Raw genomic sequence first — 24,961 nt, 5'->3', positions numbered from 1 at the left:
TTGGGCCCCACCTGGGGTGTGAGACTGGGGAGATCCGTAAGTGGGTGCCCGGGAGGCTTGGTGGGTGCAGGGTCTGGGGAGGAGAGGACCTGACAGGCTTTCCTGCTTCTAGAGCTGCCTCCATCAACTTCGCCCAGACGGAGCTCTCGGTCGTGCGGCAGCACGAGGCGTTCATCTGGCGGCGTGACGCCTACGTGGGCAACGAGGAGTATGCCGGCCACGTCGCTAGGCGGGGCGTCATCGTGAGGCGGGACCTCGGCGTGAGGCGGGGCGTCATCGTGAGGCGGGGCCTCGGCGTGAGGCGGGGCGTCATCGCGAGGCGGGACCTCAGCGTGAGGTGGGGCGTGTGTGAGGCGGGACCTCATGGTGAGGCGGGGCCTCGGCGTGAGGAGGGGCCTCGGCGTGAGGCGGGGCGTCATCGTGAGGTGGGGCCTCGGCGTGAGGCGGGGCGTCATCGTGAGGAGGGGCCTCAGCGTGAGGCGGGGCGTCATCGTGAGGAGGGGCCTCAGCGTGAGGCGGGGCGTCATCGTGAGGAGGGGCCTCGGCGTGAGGCGGGGCGTCATCGTGAGGCGGGGCCTCGGCGTGAGGAGGGGCCTCAGCGTGAGGCAGGGCGTCATCGTGAGGAGGGGCCTCAGCGTGAAGTGGGGCGTCATCGTGAGGAGGGGCCTCAGCGTGAGGCGGGGCGTCATCGTGAGGAGGGGCCTCAGCGTGAGGCGGGGCGTCATCGTGAGGAGGGGCCTCAGCGTGAGGCGGGGCGTCATCGTGAGGCGGGGCCTCGGCGTGAGGCGGGGCGTCATCGTGAGGCGGGGCCTCGGCGTGAGGAGGGGCCTCAGCGTGAGGCAGGGCGTCATCGTGAGGAAGGGCTTCAGCGTGAGGCGGGGCTTCAGCGTGAGGCGGGGCCTCGGCGTGAGGAGGGGCGGGCGATGGCCCCAGGCAATGAGAGGCCTCCCAGCGCAGTCCCTCTGAGCAGATCCCCCGGCCCCTCCAAGGGCAGTCTTCGAGGCATCGCGGGAAAAGCTGCATTAGTTGGGTGAGGGGGTTAGCTCCATCACCGGCAAGAGTTTGCCAAAATGAAGCAGGAGCTAGAAGTGTGAGTGCCACCTCCTTCCCTCGCCTTTGGCAAAGCCCCTGCCCCACCCCTCCCCAGAGCCTCAGGGTTTCTTCCAGGAGCCTGAGTTGACCTACTCTGACCTCTGACCCCAGGGCTGCACGATGATCAGAGCTGAGGAGGGCCCACCCACTGCCCATTGTTCCTTCAGAGAGTACTTGGCAACCTCTGAGAAGACGGTCCCCATGCACGAAGTGTTTCTGCAGCGCCTGGCGGCCCACCCCATCCTGTGTCAAGACCATAACTTCTCCGTCTCTTTGGAACACAGCCAGAATGTGAGCAGGGCCGGAGTGATAAGGTCACCCCCAGGGCTGGGAACTGAGGCTTGGGGGGTTGGGGAGAAGCAGGGCTGGAGGTGGGCTGGATGCAGGCGCAGGGAGGGTGGGAGGCGCACGTGCCCCCAGCACCACACCATCTCCACGAGTGCCTCAGCTGAGCGTCCGACCAAGAACGGGAAGACGGGAAGGAGCTGCTCCGGGGCTTTCTGAAGAACACTGAAATCTGCAGATGAAGCCATTATCACCGGCATGTCGGGGCTCAAAGTGACTCCTAGGCTCCGCTCTGGCTTCACCCCAGGGCATCAAGTCCATGGCCAGGATTGAGGCCCTTGTAAGTGGGAGGGAAGCCGCTGGTGGAGCATGGCCAGGATTGGAGGGAGACTGTGCCACCCCGGGTGCCTGTGGCTGCCGTGCACCTGTGTCTTGGGTGTAAGTGGCGTCCTATCCGGCTCCCTTAGGTGGATGACAGCTTTGAGCACGAGAGAGCCTTCCTGCTAGACCACGACATGCGCTCCCACAAATGTACGAAGGGCCCCAGGGGCCCTGGATTCGCCTGCCCCTTATCCCCAGCAGTCCTTCTTTCTTGGGGAGGAGAGCAGGGGACGCCTTAGTGCCTGTCAGTGGCCACAGTCAGCAGAGGTAGGGGTTGATGTGCAGACGGAGGGGCTCTGATGGGGGTTGTTCCCCAGCAGGCCTGGCAGGCGATTGATTATATCCCTATCTCAGCTGTCCTAAGCAATCTAGGAACACAAGAAGTTAACCAGCTGAAGACGTGAGGACTCCCTGTTCCCCCTCCTGCCCTCTCCCTGTGCTTGCAATGCTGTCTGTCCATTAGGGGTCACTCTGTAGAAGGCTATTTACCATCTAGCGGGGAGGTGCAGAATGACCTGCTGGGGTTTGGGAGAGAAGAGGGAGGGGGAGATTTCTCCAAGGAGGGACAAGCCCTAACCTCCTCCCCACTGCCTCCTAGGAGCTTCCTAAAATTGGCTGAACTCTTTGAACCACTAAGGGTCAGTACACCTGTGTTGAAGTCTCCCCAGTGATCATTTCCAGCAAGAACAAGTCATGGGACAGGGGAAAGCCCCAGGATCATTTTGGAATGTTTGGTGAAAACTCACACTCAAGTATAAAAAGAAGTGGTGTGGCAGAGACAAGGGCTCAGCCTCGAGTGTTTGTGCATGGTGATGGGGCAGGGGGGTGGTGCACCCGGTTGGGTGAGGCACAAGGATGTGCCACGTGCCTTTGTCAGGCTGCACCCTGCTGCCAACATCCTGCCCCAGATGCACACTTCCTGAACTCTTCTCCAAGAAAGTCACTGGAATATGCTAATCCTTCTAAAATGTCTGTTGGATCACATCTCTTCCCTGCTCAAGGTTCTTCAGTGACCTTGTCCCTTCCAGAAACTGCCCAACACAAAGCTCGAAGTCCTTAGCTTGCATTGTAGGTCTTGTGATCTGGCCACTGCCTCCCTTCACTGCCTTGGCCAACAGCCCCCACACCAAATGTATGGTTCCCTGAACATACCCGGCCTCCATACCTGCAGATCTTTGGTTTTTATTTGTCTAGCTAACTCCTACTAAACCCCCAAGACCCAAGTCAGATGCCACCTCCTCAGTGAAGCCTGTTTCCCTTAATATCAGTGCTTGATGTAGAGTGGTATCAGTAATTCTCTTAGGTATTTAGCTGAGGAGGCCCCCCCATCCCTTAGCTGCTCTCTGGCTAGCTCCCTCCCGAGCCCCTACCTTCCCAACAGAAGCTGGAGAACCGTGTGGCCTCTGACCAGGACCTGAAGCTATCAGACATACTGAGGTATGACTCACAGGTGGCCAAGGTGAGAGGCAGCACCAGAGTAGGTGTGGGCTGGAGGCCAGTGGGCATGGCCAACCCAGGTAGGGTGGCGAGGGCTGTGGGCAGGAGCGGTCCTGTGCCCATGCTGGCTCCAGGACCTGCTGTACCGATGGCTAAGGGCACTGGCTGACTATGAGACTGCCAACAAGGCGCTAGGCAAGACACGCACCAGGAACCAGGAGGTGTGCCCCGAGAGCCACCAGCAGCTGCGGTTCCAGCACTTGAAACGCCTTTCTGAGTCAGCCAAGCAGGGTGAGCCCCTGCCGCCCTGACCCCCCACCACGGGGCACCTGCCCTGCCAGGTTCCCATTTTTCTCCCCAGAGCTCACGGGCTTCAGGTCCCATCGTGTCTCCTATTTCTGCAAGAACCTCACTGAGTTGGCAGAGCTGGAGCTCAAACACGCCAAGGTGAACCTCTGGCCTCCCCGGCCCCCACCACCAGGCCTCTAGATTCTTAGTTTCTCACACTTGCTTGCTAAGTCTGTGTGTTTTGGGCAGGAGGAGGTCCAGCACCTCATGAGCAGCTCCAGCTGAGGTTCAGAACCCTGTTTCCCCATCTTGGGCCAGGTCCCTGCCCTTCTTTCTTCGTTGGTGCAAATCACTCTGTAGGTGGCAGGGGTGTGGCAGGCGTTATCTGAGATTCAGAAAGTACAACTCCCAGTCTTAGGAGCAGGGTGAGGGCAGGCAAAGAACATCAAGGACCTACCTCTCCCCTCCAGGCCAGCACACTGCTGCTCCAGAACACCCCCACTGTCCTCAAGGGGGAGCCTTAGAGCAACCAGAGCACACCAATCCTTGTCCCTGGACCTCCAGTAACAAGGGGCCCCCAGGCCCCACCTCAGCAGCCACTAGCACACCCCCAGTTCCCCTAGGCCAGCCTGAGCCCGGCCTTTTCAAGAGGAGGGCAGCATGGCACTGTACTGGCCACAGGTAAGCAGAGCCCCAGGACTGGGCAGCTCCAGAGGCCCTGACCTCCCCTCCCCAGGGTGCTGAGGATAGCCCCCACCCACCCACCACCCTGGAGGAAAAGCACGTCTACCCCCACCTGTTATCCACTTATTAATAAAGAACCTGGTTTTCTAGCAAGGGGTTTGCTGGAGTCCTCGTTTCCCACACTTGGGCCCACCTTCTGCCAGGGCATTGTTGAGGCCATATTGTGGGACCAAGTCGGGAACAACCTGCGGTGTCCTCAGCAGTTTCTCCAAAGGAACGTGCAGAACTCAGGCTTGGAACCCCAGGAGCAGCCTTCAAGGTTTCCCCCACTCCCACAAACCCTAGCTGGACACGAGTAGAACCAATTACAAGTCCTCTACCCTGGTTTTTTTAACCAGCAAAGTAGAACTACTCCTTCCTGCCTCCCTTAGAGCTGCTATTAAGTTCCAAAAATCTAAAGAACTAGTTCTCGCTCACGCTTTTTCCAGTTCATTGGTTAAGGGAGGAAGAATGAACCCTGTGTTACCACCCCCAATTTATCCCAGGCGCCTTGGATACCTTTGCCTGCCAGGCAGGTGAAAGCCCAAAGTGCAGGCTGAAGACAGCAATGCTGGCAAAAGGCTCCAACCCAGCCACCACCCTCTTGGTTAAACACTGGGAGGTGGGGCCCAAGACACCTGGGTCTGAAGTCCTGGGCTCTACCTGGCTGGCCACACCCTAAGAGGTTCCAACCACATCTAGAAGGCCAAAGACTCAACTTCACCTGACTCACAGCAGCCACTTGACCTGACCCTCTACTCTCATAAATGCGAATCAGCCATCCCGCAGAAGAGTCAGAAGAAAGAAAACGAAACAAAATCTTGAGAACATAGACAGTACGTTACCACACAACCTGTGACATGCAAAAAATCTCACAGCCAAGAAGCCTCAGTGCCCACAGGGATGAGACCAGAGATACTCAGTTCAGGCATAAGGCCACTCTACTTAAAGACCCCCTGCAAGCAGCAGCAGACACACCCTGGCTCCACCACCCCCCAAATAGCCAATGTGGCGCTGTTGTAGTACCACCCAGAAAGCAGTAGAGTGGTGATCTCAGAGATAGGCTCAGCCAGGCGCTGAGGTAGACCAGGATGCATGGGGCTTGCTGGGGATCACTGTGCAAAGAAGAAATACTGCTCATTCTAGCCCAACACCCCTGCAAGCCCCCCAGGCCCCAAGCCTGTAACAAACATCCCATTAGCAAGCTTTCCTTTTTTTTTTAATTGAAGGTTCCTTACTGGCCCTGCCTCCAAACAAGTGGATGTGACCAGGGGAAGAGAGGAAGGGGAACCAGCCGGCGTGGGGAGGGGTCATCTCCACAACATTCCATTTATACACAGAACTAAACGGACAAGCACAAAATCACTATTGCGGTTAGAAGTTGGCAGCCTGGGAATGGGGAGGAACAAGTGGGGAGTTGGGGTGTCGTTAAAAAAAATACAGGCCCCTCCCAAACTGGGGTGCCTGGGGGGACTTGGTCTGCTTCAACCCAAGAGGAATCAGAAGATCAAAAGCGATTTGGGAAGGCCAGAACCTTCGGGGTGGAGGGAAGAGGAAGGTCCAGGGGGTGGGGGCGCTGTTTGGCAACTGGGATGAAGGGATTGCCCTCCCCCTGCTCGGATCCCCCCAGCCTCTCCGGTCTGGCAGGAAGGGGGCAGCCTGCAGCCCCCACAAGCAGGTCTGGGGCTGCCGGATGTTCCAGGCAGGGGGCTGGAGGGGGCTCACAATGGCTTGCCCTCCAGGGAGATGACAGCGCTGCCTCCTAGCTTCTCTGCCAGGGTACAACGGTCCTTGACCTCCTCGAGGCAGTTTGCTTGTACTTCATGCTTGATCCCTGGGGTGGGGAAAGAAAAGCAACTGTGAGCAGGAAGCATGGGGTGTGGGGGCTGGGAGGGAGCCAATCAGAGCAGACTGACGGGGACAAGGTTACTTTCCAGCAGGCAGGGAAGGGGGACAATCTCCTCCATCACGCTATTCACCGCACCCCGAGCTGCAGGCATACAGCACCACCAATGCCAGCCCTTACCTGTCAGCTTCTTCTTGAGGGCGTCCTTGGAGCTAGCATAGATCATTTTGCTCTTAAGGGATGCACACTCAGGGGCCCTAGAAGGAGAAAGAGCAGGGAAATTACAGTCCCCTCCTCTGGGTCCAGCAATCGCCCTCAAGCAGTAATAGATAACTTCAAAAAACCCTTGAGATGACCTTCAGCATCCACATACTGGAATTTCTCATTGATAGTAGATGCTCTGTGACAACTGACTACCCCTCCCCACACATCGGTGGGTTATACCAAGAACCACAGAAGTTCCCATTCTGAGAAAAGGAACTAGGGCAGGTAACAAGAAGAAGTGCCTGAATGAGAAGCTCACCAAAAGATAAACACCAGATCCTCCTTCTTGCTCTCCTTGGTCTCATAGGTTGCATCATAGAGGGCATAACGGCAGTCCTTGTCCGGCAGCATCTTGACAAAGGTGGCGTAGGGGTCATCAACAGTCTGGCCCACGTCACCAACCAGGATCTCCTTTCCCTCCTCCAGGATGATGGTCTTCTTGTCCTCACTCAGGCAGAACAACACTGCCTTCTTGCGCTTCTTCACCTCCTCTGGCGTCGATGATTTGCGCACCTTCATGTCATTGAACACCTTGATGACACCATCAGAAACAGCCACACCAGAAGCCTGGGAAATGAGACACACACATCTTATGAGGAACAAGTTTCTGAAATCCCCTGGAAGTCTCCCCCCTGCTTTCTCAAAAGACCCCGGTCTGATGCCAACAAGCATAGTCCACAGTCCCATATCCCAAAAATGTCATTAACTGCTTTCCCAAAACAATTGTCACACCCGAGCCCCTGTCAAAGGACCAGATGGTACACAAGCCTGGAATGGCAACCACGGAAAAGACCTCTGAGTCATGCTGCTCAACATCTCCATCTCACAGACCAGGAAATTGAAGACCCATGAAAAACTAAACCTTTGTTGAACCTTCTTAAGATAATCTATAGACTACTAACTTTTTCTCACAATATTCAATCTCAGCGTTCGGATAAGAGTTGACTTAGAACTTCAAAGAAGAGAGAAAACGACCCCAACACCCAAGCCACGATCTTCACTTCAGAAAACAGGGAACCAGAACCCCAAAACGCTAGGCAAGACACCGACAGTTCTAGCAAGTCCATCAGAAATAATCAATGCAGTTACTATATAAACAGTCCCCTTCCCTGCTAGACCTTCTTTTACCCATAGCCTGATCACAACTGCCATTAGGGCCCAGCCGAAAAACACCCTGACCTCCGGAAACGGTGCGGGGCCTCAGGTCGCTCACAGATGTTAAACAGGAGAAACTCTAGTGCCCAGGGTCTTCCAGAGCTCTTTAAACCTCTACCCTGTGTCCTGCTGGGGGACAGCCCAAGCAGGAGACGGAGCAACTGTCCACCATGAAGTCCGAAACCCCCCACCCCCGGAACTGCGGAGGAAGCCAGCCACGTGATTTAGTCGCTTCCGGAGTGGGCGGGGAAAGGAGCTCGGCTCCGCTCGGCCCCCTCTCCTAAACAGAAACCCACACCCTAGAGACAGTGACACCTCCAGGGCCTCAAGCTCCGGGTGTCACCCTTACAGGCGTTCAGCGAGCCCATATGCTGCAGGCCGGAGCCTGGGCAGTTACACAACCTTCAGTTCTCCAAGCCCTCAGGCCCAACGCAGGGGGCGGGGTGGTTTCCGGGCGCTGCCCGCCTGGGTCACTTCCCTAAACGCGGCTCCACCCTCCGGCCCCATCCGGGAAGGCCGACGGCCCCACTTGTCGAAGGCTTCGGCCCCCGCGGCCGGACCTGAGCGTGTGCGCACGCGCCGGGGACAGCGCTGTTCCAGCCGGGGCCCAGGGCCCGGCTCCCTTCGTAGGCGCACTCGACCCTGGGCCGGGCTGTGGCCTCGACGGTGTCCGCTCCGTGCCGCGCGGTGTAAATCCAGTTCCTAGGTGCCTGCGTCCCCACCCGGACCCAGGCACCCGGCATCCCGTTGGCCCCTTCCGGGCGCAGGCATCCCTGGCACCTGCTCGCCAGTTAGGCCTGCCTGCTGCCGAGGGAGGATGACGCGGAGACAGGAACAGCCCTTGGGTGGGGCGCGCGCGCCAATACCTCCTGCGCGCTTTTCCCTCGCCGCCCCCGGCCGGGCTCGGATGCCGCGTGCTCCCGACGGGCGCGCGCGCCCCGTGAACTGACTCGCACCGACCTCCGCGGCGGCGCGCGCCACCGGCCACTCCGCGAGAGGCCGGCAAGCGCGCGCGCGTCCCGCACCCCTCCCCCCACGGCCGGTGTCCGCGCGGGCGCACCAGCAAGGTGGGGGAAGGGAGGCCAGGGGGCGCGCGAGCGACGTCCAAGCCAGCCTTCTCCGGCGCCCGCGGGCGCGCACGCGCGTCCCGGCACCGCCCGCCCCTCAGCGCGAGACCCTCGTCCCGCCCGCAGCGCTGGGGGAGGGGGTGCCGACGTCGCTCCCCCGTCCTCTCCCCCGCGCTCAGGCGACCGAGCCGCAGCCACCTCCCCTCAGGCGCCGTGGCCCGCCGCTCACCATGTTTCCGGAAACGAAAAAGATACGGCAAAGAGAGCCAGAAAATACGAGAGCCGCTGCAGCTGCTGCCGGGATCCGACTGAACGCGGCCTCTCCCGGCCCCTTCCGTTTAGTATGAGCCGCACAATGAGGGGCGGGGCGGGCTTCCGGCGCTTCCCCCGCGGGCCGACGGGAAATGAAGTCCGAGAGTCTTGCACCGTCTTCGGGTTCTTGGAGTAGGGGCTCCGCACTGCATGCCGGGAAATGTAGTCCGAGGCAGCCGAAGGGGCTAGAGTGAAGGGCACGGAGCGCGCGCCCATTGGTGGAGTTTCCCAGGAAACGCTCGAAGCTGAGCGATAGGCCCTGGCTAACCTTAAAGAAGACACAAAAATGAACCCCGATTTTGCTGTCCTTCACCCTTGAGCGAAACGGTTTTCATAATATACCCATCTTGACACTATCTAGATCTCCTAGTCTGAAAATTTTTAGTGGGATTAGGATTTTGCTTTTCTGAATTGAAACAACTCTCCATTGGTCTGGAATTCAGTCCTAAAACAAGGAGAACCGCAAGGATAAGGAGCCTTCAATCCAATAAACACTCACTGAACGTCCTCCGTGTCCGAAGCCACTCTTGTCTCCTCAAAAAGGCCACATGCAACTTTAGTAAAATAAAAATAGGGGAAAACACAGACGCGCGCACGCGCGAGGGAAAGGCTACAGGGGAAAAAAAACTTTCAAAGGAGGGCTTTGTCTTTATTTAAAGGTGCTTGGCAGACGTCATTCATTCACGAGGCAATAAAGGGGTTTGTGCATTTCAGTCCAAGGATTCTTTGTATCTCTTATTTGGCAGCAAGGAAACAGACATTAAACCAGACTTGAACCTCGTTCAGGTTGATATGATAGCCAGGTAGATGATTAATAGCCGCAAAACTGAGACACAAGCTCTGTGGGCGCATACGCCTAAATAAAATGGAACTGTTTGGGATGTGCTTAGACTTCGTTGGCTCCGAAAGATGATCATGAGACTGCACACTCTGCAAGAAGAGAAGACAAGGGTCGCAAACACGTCAGAGGCATACCCATAAACGGAACTGGTGGCCTTGATCCCATAGCAGAAAACAACGTGTAAGTAGTAGGAGGCAGCCCAGTCTTCAAGACCCCGGGAGCGACACCAGGGAGTGGGGTACCTCGCAGAGCATGCCGGAGATTGTAGTCGGGGACATCCCGCAGCACCACCTACCAGCCGAGCACCCGGGAGGCCCAGGTGGAGGCCACAGCTCGACCGCCGCCTCCCGCCAGCACCCCAGTCAGAGGGGAGCCTGGTTCCACCTATTTCGAGCCTCGGAGTTTCCAAGAGCAACAAGGAGGGGGAAGGGGGCTTCGCAGTTACCCTGGAAACGCTCTCCCGCCCGCCGCCAGCCGCAGGATGCCCTAGATGTCCTTATTAGGGCATGAGACTGGAGGGGGCGGAGCCAGCCCGAATGCCGGCTCCAGGCTCCTTATAAGGCCGCGTCGGGCGGGAGGCGGGAGGCCTAAGCAGGCTGGGGATGCTGGATCTCGGGCTGGGCGGAGTCTGCAAGGGTGGACCTGAAGCTCCTTCGCAGGCCCGAGAGCTGCACCTCGCGACTTCCGGCATGACAGCTGGTGGCCTATGGGCTGCTCCAACCCCCTGGCGAGATCCCTGTGTCCAATTTTCTGTACGTGCCCCTCAACCTGGGGCCACTTTGCAGAATCCCCACATTTAATCGATCCCCCTGAGGGCTCCCCATCTCCAATGAGCCACAGAAACGACGAAGCATTCTCCCCTTCTACCTTTCTCTGGGCTTCTTACTCCTATCTGCTTCCCCGAATTCAGCCACGTGCCACCATCTCTCAGGATGCGCAGCACCTCCTAGTTAAAGTCCCCTTATTACCAGTCTTCCGACCCCCGTGTCCTCCTAGCTTCAGTGTTCTCTGCCTGTCCCCGACTTCACGTCGCCCACTCTGCCCTGTGTCCCCCAGCCCGTGATCATCATTTCCTCCGAAGATCCTTCAACTCCTTCTGCCTTAGCTTTGTATCTTCATGCCCTGCATCCCCTCCTAGATGTCACTCTGGAAAATATACCTGCATCCCCCACCTCTTCTGGGCTCTTTTCCAGCCCAGTCCTCTCCCCCATCCTCTGTAAGGGTGAGGCTGAAAGTGCCAGCGGACTTTGAAGAAGCCAAGCTGAGATTACTCCGTTAAACACGTCCCCGGCCCGTCCTCCCAGCCACAAGGGGCGCTGTCCGCCTTCCTCTCGCCTGCACAGATAGGGCCCCGCTCTCGAATTTGGGGTGGGAGGAAGGGGCGGGGTCTAGGCTCCAGGGTCCTAAGTGGGGTGCGTCCAAAGGCTGATTCAGTGCAGTGGGGTGTAGAGACAGCAATCTGAGCCGGCCACTTAGAATAGTGCAGGGGCGGGGGGCGAGGAAGGGAGGCGATCACCCAGTTAGTGCCCGCGTGGGACCACGTGACTGGGGAAGCCCCGCCTCCTCCGAGCTGGTTTTCGAATCCCAACTCCGGAGCTGGTGGTGTCCCAGTTCCGCCGGCGTGAGGCGCCCGAGGGCCGGCCCCAGGGCTCATGGCGGCGCCGGTCCGCCTGGGCCGGAAGCGGCCTCTGCCCGTTTGCCCTAACCCGCTCTTCGTACGCTGGCTGACCGAGTGGAGGGACGAGGCAGCCAGCAGGGGGCGCCGCACACGCTTCGTGTTTCAGAAGGTGGGGTCCGCGCCGGCCTAACTGGGGCGGACGCTGGCCGAGCTGGACCCCAAGGCCGGCCTGACCGCACCCCCTGCTCCCGCAGGCGCTGCGCTCCCTCCGGCGGTACCCGCTGCCCCTGCGCAGCGGAAAGGAAGCCAAGATCCTCCAGCACTTCGGAGACGGGCTCTGTCGGATGTTGGACGAGCGGCTGCAGCAGCACCGAGCCTCGGGCGGTGAGCACCAAGGGCGAGGGCCGGTCTTCCTCTGCCGCACCAGGTGCAGCGTTCGTGCCCACCTTGGATACCTTGGCTTCAAACGCTCCACTCCTGTCCACGTTGTCTGACCTCGGACTAGCGGCTGGCTCTCTCTGAGCCTCACCCTTCTCCCGTACCGCTTGAGCAGGCAGCGTCCCAGCTCCTCCCCGCCTGCCAGATTCTGTGGGGTCCGGGAGTGAATCTCTTCCGCCCCCACAGGTGACCATGCCCCGGTCTCACCACCTGGAGAGAAGAGTTCAGCCCCGGAAGGGCCACCTGCGGAAACTCGGGATCCTTCCCTGCCGGTGAGTACAGAACAAGGGGGAGTGGCAAGGCAGGTGGGTGTACCGAAAGTAATATTTCCAGCTCTTGGTGGTTGGCTTTCTCAGGGGATGTGGGTTGCTTTGAGGAAACGTGGAAATTAAGCAGGCCAGTGTTTAAAGAGCTACATTAATGATACCTGGGTTCAGGCAAGTGGTTATTTTGAGATTCAGTTTTTTAGGGTGTAGGTGAGAATATCGACAGTAGAGTTATCCGTAGAGTTCTGTGATTAAACTACTTAGGAACCCCAGCCCAGTAAGTTGCAGGGGTTGCTGTTACTGAGTTTTGCAGCGCAGGTTGGTGGACCAGGAGAACTGAGGCTTGGCCAGGCAACCCCCACCGTCCCGTACCCCATAATGGCCCACTGCCACATCCCAGCTTTGCAGAGGATATTCCCACTATCTGGCCCACTTTACAGCTAAGGAGTGTGAGAGGCAGTTGAGTGACTTGCTTTGGGCCTGCTGAAACAGAACCTGAACCCTCAGGTGTCCCGGCCTCGCCAGGGACTCTGCAACAGGCACTGGCTGTCATGTTCAGAGCTTTCCGTACCCTTCAGGTTCCAGCCCAGCCCAGATCGAAAGGCTCTGGCAGCTACTGGCCAGCCCGGCACTCAGGAGCCCGCACTGTGCTGTTGCTGCTCTACCAGGAGCGCCTGGTGAGTACCAGGGCAGAGGCAGTGGGCCGGGGGCTATTGAAAAGCCTGGCTGGGGCAAGGTGGTAAAGAACATCCAGCCACTAGGGCTGGGCGATGGGGTGCTTAAGGGAGTAAGCACAGCGTGGAGGGACCCAGGCACTGAACCTTGATTTCAGAATCCTAGTGGCTGCTGTTTCCTAACCAAGGAGGAGCTGCTGCAGAGATGTGCCCAGAAGGCTCCCAGGGTGAGCACTAAGGTAAGGCGCAGACCGGGCTGAGCGGCTCTGAGTCTGATCCTCAGCCCCCCAGAGACTGCCCTTCTCAGATGCGGGCTGTGGTGTGGGGCTTGGCCCAAGGCTGGGGGCAGAAGGAGTGTGGCCACTTAGTGGCACCAGTGGCTCCCTGAGGACTTCCTTCTCTGTCAACAGGTGGTCTCTGGCAATGTTCGACCTTGGCCAGCTCTCCGATCCCTCCTCCACCGGAACCTTGTCCTCAGAACACACCAGCCAGCCAGGTGGGGCCAACTGCAGGGGATATAGGGAGTGGGGAGCAGACTTCACATTCTTAGTGGGGCTTGCAGTCATTCAGCAAGGCCCAGGCCTCACTCCGGGCACTGTGGTCCCACATTGTCCGGGTACCTGGAGGATCTGAGGGCCTGGGAGGGAGGAGGGGTGCCACAAGTTACTGGGGCAACAAAAGGGCTTTGCTGAGGAGGTGGCAGTTGACATGCTGTAGGACTCAGTGGAGAGGATGCAGGAAAGGCATTCCAGGAGGAACAACATGAGCAGGAACCCAGAGGAAAGAAGACTTGGGACGGACTTACTGGAGACCTGAGAAGTAGTGCTGGGCAGATTCGGAGAAAGCTAAGCTGATTATACATTTTAGGGCTGGGAGGGGTTGAGCTTGCTTGTACAGGGTTGCCAAGGGGGTGGCACGGCCACCCTAGTTGGGGACGGGCAGGAGAGCTTGCCTAGTCTGACTGAAGAAGGGAGACTTGTGTTCGTCTTCTTCATCTCCCAGGTATTCGTTGACCCCGGAGGGGCTGGAATTGGCCCAGAAGCTGGCCGAGTCGGAGGGCCTGAGCTTAGTGAATGTGGGCACAGGGCCAGAGGAGCCTGCTGGGGAGGAGCCACAAGTGCCGGGAGCAGGCTTGTCCAAGCTGTGAGTGGGAGGGGTGTGGGGGAGCATGAGGGCTCCCTGAAATGAGGCCAGCTCCCCACTCCCACCTCCGGACCTAGCTGAGCTCTGACTGCTCCACATTCTAGGGGGAGGAGAAGGGGACTGCCTTGGCACTGGGGTTCTTACCTCACACACACCAGCCCCTTTTCCCCACAGGGATCCCAGTGAAGTGACTGCCCAAAAGCCACTGCTGGAGCTGGGGCCTGGCGAGTACAGGGTGCTGTTGTGTGTGGATGTCAGCGAGACCACAGGGTGAGCAGTGGGGAGAGAGGGAGCAGTCAGGATGCTACTGGGGGGCTCTTGGCCTGCCCTGACCTAGGCCCCTGCCTCAAAACTCCAGAGCTGGGCACAGGCCAGAGCTGCTCCGTGAGCTGCAGCGGCTGCATGTGAGCCACACAGTCCGAAAGCTACACGTTGGGGACTTTGTGTGGGTGGCACAGGAGACCAGGCCCAGAGACCCAGGTAAGGGGCCCTAGGTGGGTGGGTGTCAGAGGCAGGCCTGGCAGGTGGGGGGACACGAGCCAATGAGACTCTCCTTGGCCCCTTGGTAGTGAGGCCTGTTGAGCTCGTGCTGGACCACATCGTGGAGCGCAAGCGGCTGGATGACCTGTGCAGCAGCATCATTGACGGCCGCTTCCGGGAGCAGAAGGTTTGCTCACTGGCCTCGCCCTGTGACCCCTGCTCCCTGCTGCAGGACACACCCACAGCTCTGGGGCTTCCTCCTCAGCCCGGAGGAATCCAGGGGGACTTCTGGGCTGGCCACACACCCAGGAGAGCTGCTCCGGGACAGCCCTGGGAGCAGGCCCACTAGGGACACAGCATGAAGGTGTGCAGGATACTTGTGCTAGATGGAGGAGCACAGTAAAGACCTCTGAGTAGCCAGGCCCTGCAGTCTTGGATAAATAAGGCCCAGATCTCCAGGAGGGGAATGGCACAGGCCACATCCCATACTGGTCACTTTGCTGGTCCTATAGTCAGAGAGACCACGTGCAGATGGAAGAGCGACTTAAAGAATGAGCTTGTTGAGGGAGGGCAGGAGGAGATTTCAGTCACAGCATGAGTAAAAAGGTAGCGGCTGCCTTGAGACTACTGGACGGGTCAGGGATGAAGACGGGACCAGTGTGTGACTCTGAGCCTTCTCTCCTCTGCCTACGTCCCCAGTTTCGGCTGAAGCGCTGCGGCCTGGGGCGCCGGGTATACTTGGTGGAGGAGCATGGCTCCACCCACAACCTGAGCCTTCCCGAGAGCACCCTGCTGCAGGCTGTCACCAACACTCAGGTGAGCTGGAGGGGAGGGCAGGCCAGGTTGGCACGGGCCTCATGGTTGGTGGCTGTGCTCAGGAGCCCCCTCCCTCTCTTGGGCCCCCTTCCCCAGATTATCGATGGGTTCTTTGTGAAGCGCACAGCAGACATTAAGGAGTCAGCTGCCTACCTGGCTCTCTTGACACGGGGCCTGCAGAGACTCTATCAGGTGAGCAGATGTACCTGCTGGGCATTGGCCTCCATTCCCCTGAGGGATGTGGGGTGGGTAGTATTCCCACTTCTCAGACTGGTTCTCTGATGCGTAGATCACGCAAGGACGGGGTGGGGGTTGTCCCCTGGAGCTCTGACCCGTCCCTCACTCTCCTTTTGCCTCAGGGCCACACTCTATGCAGCCGCCCATGGGGGACCCCAGGGGACCCTGAACCAGGGGCCAGGCCCTCCCCAAATCCTCTGTGCTCACTCCTAACCTTCAGTGACTTCAACGCAGGAGCCATTAAGAACAAGGTACTGTCTCTGCCTGGTTTCTCCGCACGTGGCTGGCCCCAGACCAGCCCTGACCTGGTCCCTGTCCCACCCCCCAGGCACAGTCCATCCGTGAGGTGTTTGCCCGTCAGCTGATGCAGGTACGCGGAGTGAGTGGGGAGAAGGCGGCAGCCCTGGTCAATCGGTACAGCACCCCTGCCAGGTAGGCCCTCCGTCCCTGCATTAAATTCAGCTCAGCCAGTGCTTCGTGGGGGGCCCGGTTCTGTGTGGACTGTGCAGACCCAGAGATGGGTGATCCAGCTGAACCCGAGGTAGTTCACAGGACTAGGGCCAGGAGAGGGACAGAACCAGCCAGGACCAGACCGTGGCCTAAACACTGGGGGAGGCCACAGGTAGGAGAGAGACTATTAGGCCTGGAGAAGCAGAGAAGGCTCCTTGGAGGGAAGGCGAGGGAGCTGGGCTCGGAAGATGGCCCATTTTGCTGGCCTGAGAATGCCCAGGCTCGGGGAGCATCTCCTGCAGGAGCTTTTGGCACCTTTGCTGGTCCTGTCCTCATGCTCCTGCAGAAAGGTAGAGGGTTTGGCCCCTGGTTCAGGGTTCCCTGGGGTTTTCCAGGGGTGGCTGCACAGGGTGTGGCCCTGAGGGGAAAGGAGAGTGAGGCTGGGCCCAAGCTCCAGGGGACAGCCCCCAGGGCCTTGAGTGCCAGGCTCAGGAAGTGGGGCAGTGATCCTGACCCCTAGAACCCATGCAGACCCCTTCCTGCTTTCTCGTCCATGGTGCTGGCCTGGAGCTGGGTTCCGAGTGGGCCAGCAGCCAGCCATGGTCAAGCCTCAGAAACTGCAACATCCCACCCCACCCCCAGCCTCCTGGCTGCCTATGATGCCTGTGCCACTCCCAAGGAGCAGGAGATGCTGCTGAGTACCATTAAATGTGGGCATCTGCAGAGGTGAGGGCAGGGGACAGACTTGGAAAGAGTGCCAGGGGGCCGGGGCTGCCTGAGGCACAGGGTCTGACCTCACCTGCCTCTCTCCCTGCAGGAATCTGGGGCCTGTTCTGAGCAGGACCTTGTCCCAGCTCTACTGTAACTGTGGTCCCCTGACCTGAGCCGTGCTGTGAGATGGGCCTCTGCCTTCCCCCACTCGGCTGCTAGCCAGCCTTTTAACCAAAATCTTTTGGGCTACAATAAAAATCATAAACGTTCACGGTTTTATGTGTTACGGAGGAGAGGCGCCAGGCCCCAGGGGCATTGTAAAATAGCCAGGCAGGAATTGGGGAGACCATCTGGTCCGGTTTTAGGCTGAGTTCCTCAGGCTCGTGGAGCACCAAGGCTGCCAAGGAGGTGGACTCACTGGGCATTGCAACTTTGAGTCGAGTTTATGTCATCAAAGGGTCCCTGAATGAATGAAATTTCCTTTGATAAGAAGTTCTGCAGCTTGAAAAAGAAGTTTGAAAACCATTAACAGTCCGGTTGCCTCACTTTATGGATGGGAAAACAGAGGCACAGGGAGCTACTAGGGTTTGTCCAAATTCATACTTTGAGGCCGAGCTGGGATTGGAACCCAGGGCCTTCTGGCACTGCCCAAAGCAGGGTCCCCTAGCAAACCAGCCAAGCCCCAGTCTCTGGGCTGAAGCTTCATTACCTCCTCCCACCAGGCCAATTCTGACATCTGGGGTATGCAGACCAATCCCAGCCTAGAGGACAGGGCTCCCAGCTCCTGACAGTGGGGTCTCCTCACCCTGAGCACACAGCCCCCCTTCCCCAGTCTGGGATGACTGCAGTTTTTACCCACCCACCTCAGCCACCAGGACGACTCCTTTCTCCCTTTATTGCCTCTCTCTCTGCCCCTCACAACGTCTTCCCTTTTAGCAGAACACAGTCCTCCCTGAGCCCCAGGCTCCTCCCTCCACTCCCTTAGGGCCCTCTCACCCCCTCCTCAGAAGGTGTAGGCCCCCACGAAGACGGTGAGTCTCAGTACAGAGCTGGCCCGGTAGCTCATGAGGGAGTTCATGGTGACCATCTCCAGGTCCAGCACGTACTCCCGGGGGCCCGTCACGGGCCGGGCGAGGACCAGCATGGCGCTGACATTGTTGATTTGCTGCGGGGCACAGTGGGTGGGGGCACATGTAGATTGTGTCAACCGATGTGCCAGGCTCCTAGCCTAGCATCACCTCCTGACCCTCTTGCCTTATACCCATTACAGCTGGCCGGGAGGTAGAGACGTCTGTCTCAGTCCTGCCCCGTTTTCTCATCTACCCTCCTGCACCCAGGCTTCTGCCCTCAGAAGTCACCCCCTGCTGCTCTTCCCACCGTTGCCAGCTGGTTTTTGTTCCTCTAACTGGGGTTAACCAATGTGAGACAAGACCAGGTGTGACACTTGGGAGTGGTGGGGCCTTTGGTAACTTGGAGTAGGCAGACCCCTCACTCAAAGCATTGCATTTCAAAGAGAAAAAACAAGTGCTGATACCAAACCAACCCGTCCTGAAGCTGAATACAGCATGAGGTCCATGTGTTTGAGACCCTTGCACTCTTCTTCTGTCACTGCCAGCCACACCTGGGCCCTCCCCATCTAACAGCTCCATCAGCAGAGAATTGGAGCCTCTGACCCAGGCGCCTGCACCCACCCACCCTACTGCTCTACCCTTGGCCAGGCCCAGCTCTACTTGCCCACCCCTCTCTGACTCTCTGAAGACCTCCCATGCCACTCACGTGGGTGAAGAAACTGAGGCCAGATAGGGTAACCCAGTACAGGGATGCAAACCCCAGATTCCAGGTGCCTCGTTAGAACAGCATTTAACAGCCTGTAGTCCACTTTTTCTGGTTTGCACTGTGAGAATTTAGGTCAGCCCTACCTTCCTACACATACAATGCGGACCTGTAGACATGAATCAGACAAGATCCTGGCACCCAGGGAGTTCACAGTCCAGTGGGGAGACAGCCATGTAAAAAGGCGGCCCTACGCAGCTCTAGGCACTGTTTGGTTTTGGCTCTGTGGGGCCCAGTTGAGGCAGTGTTAGAAAGGCAGTAGTGCGGTATTACCGCGGGAAGTCCCGCCCCGGGGCGGGGCTTCGGGGAGGGGCGGGGCTTAGCGGCATAACCGCGTCTCCCACTTCGGGCTTCCTGTAATTATACAGCGGCTTTTGCACGTCAGTTGAAGGGTGGGGGCGGCAAGGCCTTACCCGAATGTAGAAGTCCCCCTGCGAGTTTCCGGCACGGATCTGAAAGGCATTGTAGGCGCCGGGGTAGACGGACGTCGCCTGGATCTGAAACACGTCAGCGGGCACGCTCCGCTCCGAGGTGATGCTCATGTAGCGGTGCACGATGGACGAAGGCTGCTCCCGGCACAGTGGGTTGGAGGCCGGACAGAGGCAGCGGCTGGAGACCCCAAAATAAAGGACACGGATGAGGCTTTAGCCCGTCCCCCAAATATTGCCTACCCCCGAAAGGAGGGCACGATGGATCCTCCCACTCCTGCTGTAACAGTTCGCACTCCTTGTCATGAAGGACTACAACTCCCATCAGCCCTCGGGGACACCGCCCGCCCGAACAGGCGCCAGCCAGCCTCAGAGTCCACTGGGAGTTGTAGTTTCTATAAGCGCCCAGCGTCAAAGTAACTCACTTGTCGGACACCTGGACGTAGGGCTCCACGCAGCGGTTAGTCTCTACGCAGCGGTAGCCCCCATGGTAGTTGACACAGGTCTGGGTCTCGGAGCACTGGTGCTCGCCTGACTCGCACTCGTCAATGTCTGTGCCAGGGGAGAGGGGCTGGAACCCGGGCGTCAGACCACCAACCCCTCACACCACCCTGCCCAGCCCGCCCCAGCAACCTGTACCTTGACAGAGGCGTGTGGCCAACAGCTGGTAGCCCTGCGGGCAGTGACAGGAGAAGCGGCCTGGCTCGTTGACACAGCGATACTGGCAGAGGTAACTGGAGTAGCTGCATTCGTCGATATCTGAGGAAATGGTGGAGTTGATCAAATGGAGGGCTGGCCTGAAGGCGAGGGGGGAGGACTTTTGGGACAGGGGAATCCTTTCGATTCAGTTCCACAAACATTTACTGAAAGAGCCCAGCCCCGTGGTAAGACACACGAGGGAAGTCAGAGGGGAATGCGACAGCCCTCCAAGCTTAATAAAAACCAAACCCGTTGCCCTGGAGTCCATTCCAACTTATGCATGGCGCCCCCGTGTGTTACAGAGCAGAATTGCTCCATAGGGTTTTCTTGGCTATAATCTTTACAGAAGAGTGCCAGGCCATTCTTCCATGATGGAGTGGATTTGAACTTCCGCTGAGCGGGTTTGACCTGCCAATCTTTAGGTTAGTAAAAAAAAAAAAAATAGTAGTCGAACACAAATCGCTTGTGCCACTCCAAGATTTAGGAGGACAGAAGATTCAAGGTTTCCCCCACTGTCCCAGCTCAGACTTCTCGTTCTGCCCCTGGACTGTAAGAAGATACTAAATGAAACCACTGGGAATCTCAAGGCCTGGGTTTGAATCCTACGGACCGATTTTGGGGACACTCTATTTCCCTGTCAGTAAAACGAGTGGATTAGAGTACATGAGTCGTGAGGGTCCAGCCTACCCTGGTTTTCAATAACTTGCCCAATCTCTGCAGCCCAGAATCGGCCCAAGCACTCAATCACCCCCTGCCAGATGTGAGCCATGTGGGCAGAGCCCAGGCTTTCTGCTCTGAACCAGGTACCTATGGGTCCTGCCTTGTCAGCAAGCACAACATAAACAGGGTACGGGGCCACCTGCCATGGCATGAGAAGCCCGGATTGAGCCCTAGCCCCACCTCACCCCTAGCTGGGTGACTTCGGCAGTCTCTTAACTTCTTTTCATTGTATAATGAAAGTCACCATTTATCCAGGACTTTATGCTTTAAAAAAAAATTTTTTTTTTTTTTATGCTTATTATGTTTTGCAATCCTCCCAACAAACCTTGAGGGCGGTACTAATGTCCTCATTTTGCAGAGGAAGAAAAAAGCATACTTAACCTCACTAGGTTGTTGACAGGATTAAATGAGGCAAAGTAGGGAAATACATCACACAGCACTGGGTAAGTTCTCAATAATTAGCAGTCCCTCAACTTTTAGGTAACGAGTTTGTTTTGTTTTTTTAGTGTTTCTAGGAGCCCTGGTGGTGTAGTGGTTAAAGCGCTTGGCTGCTAACTGAAAGGTCAGTGGTTCAAACCCACCAGCCGCTCCTTGGAAGAAATCCTTGGAAACCCTTTGGGGCAGTTCTACTCTGTCCTATAGGGTCGCTTCGTGTTGAAATCTACTCGACTCGATGGCAGCAGATTTGGGTTTTTTTTGTTTGTTTTTATTGTTGCTGCCTAGACTTGAAAAAGCGTGCATCCGCTTTCATTTTTCTACTTAATCTTCAAGACAACCCATTTTACGAAAGAAGAAATGGGCTCAGAGAAGAGTGACTTGCCCTAGTCCAAGATTTGAATGCAGGACCCACTAACTCCTGGGGAGTGTGGTGCCCATATCCCTGCACAGCCTCTCCAGTGAGCATCAGGGGAGACTACACTATTCTCTCGTCTGTGCCTCCCCTCTCCCCGCCCCCTGGCTGGGAGTTCCTGGGGGCAGGTCTACCCGGGGCAGGATACACAGGACGTGAGCGAATACAGAATGATGGACGGGATGTGGAGGCATCAGACAGAGGACTGTGTGGCAGAAGGTAGGGCACAGTGCAGGGCCTGGGAACCAAGTGAAGGAAGACGTGACAAGGGCGGAGGTCTCACCATTGCAGGAGAAGCCATCCCGGTGCAGCTCATAGCCCTGGTGGCAGCGACACAGGAAGGTCCCATAGGAATTGAAGCAGCGCTGCTCACACGGAGCCCCCATGTCACACTCATTCACATCTGGGGGTGCCAGCAAAAATGGGGAGGGGTGAAAGCAGAGGAGCAGCCCAGAGCCCTCCCCCTACCTGAGCTGGTCAGGAAGGGGGCTCCCCTAGCTAGCCCTACCTCCCTGCCCAGAGCCCAGGAGCCTCATCTGGCCCAGCCTCACCCACACAGGAGCGGTTGTTGGGCCCCAGCTGGAAGCCCGGCTCACACTGGCAACGAAAGGAACCGGGCAGGTTCACGCAGCGGTGCTGGCAGTAGCGGTAGCGGCACTCATCTATGTCTGGGGTGGAGGCAGGGGAAAGAGGGTGAGGGTCAGAAGCCACCCAGGGCCCGGCCTGCTGTCACTCAAGGCCTCATCATCCATAATCTTGTCGGTGTCTGGGGGACTGCGCTGGGCCAGGTCAGCCAGGACCCCCCATACCATCCAGTCCTCTGTGTTTGGTGGACAGGATAGTAGAGGTGTCAGGGACTGGGGTGAAGCCAAATTCTACCTGGGAGTGGGAAGGAGTGGAGGTTAGGCCAGGGTGAAAGCCAGGCCAGGGCCTCAGAGCAGGGACTAGAGAAGCTGGCCTGGACTCACCTACACACTCAGGCCCGATCTTGCGGTAACCATCAGGGCAGGTGCACTGGTAGGAGCCAGGCAGGTTATGGCACTGCTGGCTGGGACGGCAGTCATGCAGGGCCTGGTTGCACTCGTCCACGTCTGTGGGAGACACTGCTCAGCCCATGCGCAGGAGGCCATGTGCCCCCCAACATGACAGACCCCTCAGGATGGGAGGACACAGTCAGATACCACTCGCATGGGTGCGTACGGATTAGACCCTCCCAACAGCACAAATAGCAGGTGTCCAGCCTGGGACCCAATGGGAGAGGCAGCCCTAACCTGTGCAACCCAGGATCAGGGGAGCACAAGGAAACAGGCTCTGCCCACAGCTCCCGAGAACACTGATTCCAAGACCTTCTCCATCCTCCAAGGCCCATGGCTCCCAGGGGTGGGACCCAGATCAGGAAGGGGGCAGGGGCAGAGCTGGGTGATCCCGGGGGCTGGCCAGGGCAGTGGGACAGGAGCGGGGGCCACCTGTGGCAGGCCCCATAGACACTGAGGGTCTCGGCAACGGTCTGGATGTCATCCCAGTGGCCCTGAGGAGCCATGGGAGATATTGAAGCAAAGGAGGGACACGAGGGCTGAGTTTTTGAGATGCAATGTTGGGCGCTTGGGGGGAAGACTGGAAGCCTCAGTGCTAGGGTGGCCCCCCACTCACCCACACAGCTTTCCTGCTCATCGGGTTCATAGCCTGGGGGGCAGGGGTTGGGGTGGGAAGCTGGGGGCAGCGGGTGTGGGGGTCCCTCGCCATGCAGATCGTTGATGACGGCAGCGGAGCGGGGAAGGCACAGGTAGCCCCCGTAGTGGTTGATGCATTTCATTTCACCCTTGCAGGCCTCAGGGATGGTCAGGCACTCGTTGACATCTGCAGAGAGGGGCCCGCTGGGCACAGCCAGTTTCCTAGGCTGGCCCTGGAGGCTGAGGGCAGGAGCCTAGCTTGGCCTTCTCCAGGCCGTGTGACCCCAGCAAGACTTCTCTACTCAACAAGCTAAGGCTGCTGGCCCAGGACCCTCCCAAGAGCCTCTGGGGCAGGAGGCAGGCCGACTGTTCCCACTGTTGTGCCCATTCTCCTTCCTCCAAGTAGATTTCTATCCTTCCCCAAAGCTCTGGCCCTGGCTCAGCCCAAGAGTGACATGCACCCCCACAGACACTGCCCCCCTGGGTTGTGATGGGCCGGGAGGGTTGTTCAGAGAGGGTGTCCAGGACTCAGCTACTTTGGGCAGTGCCCTGTTGCTCTCTTGCTTACTGGGGGCTGGGGCCAGGGTTTCCTGGGCTTCTTGGAGAGGGAGGGGCCTAGATGGCTCCTCCACCCCTAGCTGAGCTGGCCCCCAGAGATTCAGAGCTGGCCAGTGGCCCAGCAGAGCCGGGTTGAGGACAGGCACTGGGCCCCCTGCTGCTGCTGCTCTGGAGGTGGGGTTGTCCCTTCTCTGGGCTCCTAGAGGGAGGGTCAATCCCCCAGGCACACTCACCCCGGCAGTGCTGGCTGTCGGGGTCCCACTCATAACCGTCTGTGCATTCCTGGAAGGGGACCAGAGGTGGCCAATGGTCACCCCCGGGGTTCCCTCCAAGACCAGGGCCCAAGCCTGGCCCCCCTCCTGGCCAGCTCCAAACAATGGCCCCAGCTGCTCCACCAACCAAGGGAGGGGACCACCTTCTCCAGTCTCAGCCACCCCAGGATCCTGTCTCTGTGTCCCTACCCAGCCCATCCCAGGCCAGTGGCCCCACATCCCACCGTGTAGCTGTCGGGCTCCTCCGAATCCTGGGGAGACGCTGCCCCCAAGAGCAACAGCAAAAGCGCCCAGAGCAGCAGAGACCCGGGCAGGCAGGAGGCGAAGGGGAGCATCCTGGGGCTGCGAGGTGGTGGGCGGGGGGTCAGGGTGCCTCTGCCATGACACCCTTCAGTCACTGTCCCGAGCCCCAGAGCCCTGGCCCCGGCCGGCCTCACTCAGGACCGCGCTGGGGGCCCAGGCGCCTCTCGGAGCCCGGGCCGGCTCCTCCGCAGGCCCGAGCCCAGGGCCCGCCGCCCCGCCCCCGCCCGGTCCCCGGCGTTCCCCTGCTCCCGCCGCCTAGGCCGCCACTCCGCCCGCGCCCTCCCCAGCGGCGGCCACTCACTTGGCCCGCGATGTCCCGCGGCCCGCGGCTCCAGCGGCTCGGTGGCTTGGGCAGCGCCTGCGGGCGGACGGTGGCGGCAGCGCAGCTCCCTGGACGCGCGGCCCCAGGAAGCGCCCCCCGGCGCCCGCCGCCGGCCCACCCCGGCGCTCCGCCCGCCCCTCGGCGGATTCCTGAGCCCGCGCCAGGGGGAGGGACCCCGACCCCCGCTTCTCCGCCCCTGGCGGCCGCAGGCCCCCGCCCGGTCCCCCACGGCGCCGCCCCGGGCCGCCTCCCGGCGCCGGGCCAGGGTCTCCTGAGCGCTGGATCCTGGGGCCATCGACCCCGATGCCAGGCCCCAGACTCACCGAGGGGCCCAGACCCTCGCTCTGCGCTTCCCAGAATGTCACCCTGTGCACCTAGGCACCGCCTAATCAGCGCCCGGGAACTCCATCCTGTGCACCCACACCTTGATCCCGGGACCCCCAACTCTCACTCTGTGCCCTCCACAGTTTTATTCTGTGCTCACAGACCCCCATTCTGAAACACCCCAGCCTTGATCCAGGGCCCCCAGACCCCCGCCCGGAGATGGCACTCCCAGGCCTAAGACCGTCCATCTCTGTCCTTTCTCCCCTAGGGTGGCCTTCACCTCGGTGGTACCCTCGCTCCAGCGTAACCACCCAGCGCCCTCCCTCCACCAGGCTACGACAGCTGGTGGGGCGGCAGGGCCCTTCTGGCTCAGAATGAATGGAACCCCCTAAGAGGGCAGACAGGGCTGCCCTTGGTTCCTGGGAGGCCAGGGCCGGGAGCCAGTGCCTTCCCGGCCT

General features: G+C 59.1%; 4 protein-coding genes across 7 annotated transcripts in view; 2 read left to right on the top strand and 2 right to left on the bottom strand.

Annotated features, from left to right (window-relative positions):
- SNX32 (sorting nexin 32) overlaps positions 1-6,310 on the top strand; it is a 37,798-nt gene extending 31,488 nt beyond the window's left edge. The window contains 11 exon segments of the mRNA XM_064289281.1: positions 115-221; positions 958-1,048; positions 1,051-1,090; positions 1,260-1,650; positions 1,845-1,908; positions 2,044-2,158; positions 2,357-2,396; positions 3,140-3,217; positions 3,330-3,486; positions 3,557-3,642; positions 3,954-6,310. Of these exon segments, the coding sequence (XP_064145351.1) occupies positions 115-221; positions 958-1,048; positions 1,051-1,090; positions 1,260-1,650; positions 1,845-1,908; positions 2,044-2,158; positions 2,357-2,396; positions 3,140-3,217; positions 3,330-3,486; positions 3,557-3,642; positions 3,954-4,007 (1,223 nt within the window). The 3' untranslated portion in view covers positions 4,008-6,310.
- On the bottom strand, positions 5,409-8,898 carry CFL1 (cofilin 1). Its single transcript, XM_010599036.3, has 4 exons — positions 8,768-8,898; positions 6,576-6,883; positions 6,233-6,309; positions 5,409-6,040 (listed from the first exon to the last, which is right to left on the bottom strand). Exons 1-4 carry the CDS (start codon positions 8,768-8,770, stop codon positions 5,928-5,930), a joined length of 501 nt encoding a protein of 166 aa, XP_010597338.1. The 5' UTR covers positions 8,771-8,898; the 3' UTR covers positions 5,409-5,927.
- Positions 8,899-9,478: 580 nt separating this feature from the next.
- Positions 9,479-24,247, bottom strand: EFEMP2 (EGF containing fibulin extracellular matrix protein 2). Of its 2 annotated transcripts, XM_064287771.1 has the most exons (12): positions 24,159-24,231; positions 23,779-23,896; positions 23,516-23,564; positions 22,705-22,911; positions 22,023-22,145; positions 21,606-21,722; positions 21,338-21,457; positions 19,425-19,544; positions 19,211-19,337; positions 18,771-18,966; positions 17,521-17,689; positions 9,479-16,986 (listed from the first exon to the last, which is right to left on the bottom strand). In XM_064287771.1, the coding sequence occupies exons 2-11, from the start codon at positions 23,887-23,889 to the stop codon at positions 17,528-17,530; spliced, it is 1,332 nt and encodes a 443-aa protein (XP_064143841.1). In that variant the 5' UTR covers positions 23,890-23,896; positions 24,159-24,231; the 3' UTR covers positions 9,479-16,986; positions 17,521-17,527. The 2 variants fall into 2 exon arrangements, with proteins under 2 accessions (XP_064143841.1, XP_064143842.1); XM_064287772.1 differs by lacking the exon at positions 9,479-16,986 and having other exon boundaries at positions 17,406-17,689; positions 24,159-24,247.
- Positions 10,263-16,793, top strand: MUS81 (MUS81 structure-specific endonuclease subunit). 3 transcript variants are annotated; one of them, XM_064287768.1, is made up of 16 exons: positions 10,263-11,478; positions 11,564-11,693; positions 11,934-12,019; positions 12,592-12,690; positions 12,846-12,926; positions 13,098-13,183; positions 13,690-13,830; positions 14,005-14,100; positions 14,189-14,310; positions 14,400-14,497; positions 15,010-15,126; positions 15,223-15,318; positions 15,486-15,614; positions 15,692-15,795; positions 16,345-16,539; positions 16,631-16,793. In XM_064287768.1, the coding sequence occupies exons 1-16, from the start codon at positions 11,344-11,346 to the stop codon at positions 16,695-16,697; spliced, it is 1,782 nt and encodes a 593-aa protein (XP_064143838.1). In that variant the 5' UTR covers positions 10,263-11,343; the 3' UTR covers positions 16,698-16,793. The 3 variants fall into 3 exon arrangements, with proteins under 3 accessions (XP_064143838.1, XP_064143839.1, XP_064143840.1); XM_064287769.1 differs by having other exon boundaries at positions 10,264-11,478; positions 16,456-16,539; XM_064287770.1 differs by lacking the exon at positions 16,345-16,539 and having other exon boundaries at positions 10,264-11,478.
- Positions 24,248-24,961: the final 714 nt, after the last annotated feature.

The sequence above is a fragment of the Loxodonta africana genome, chromosome 7 (assembly GCF_030014295.1).
Source record: "Loxodonta africana isolate mLoxAfr1 chromosome 7, mLoxAfr1.hap2, whole genome shotgun sequence".
NCBI classification, from domain to species: domain Eukaryota; kingdom Metazoa; phylum Chordata; class Mammalia; order Proboscidea; family Elephantidae; genus Loxodonta; species Loxodonta africana.
This window is presented reverse-complemented; position numbering and strand designations above follow the sequence as displayed.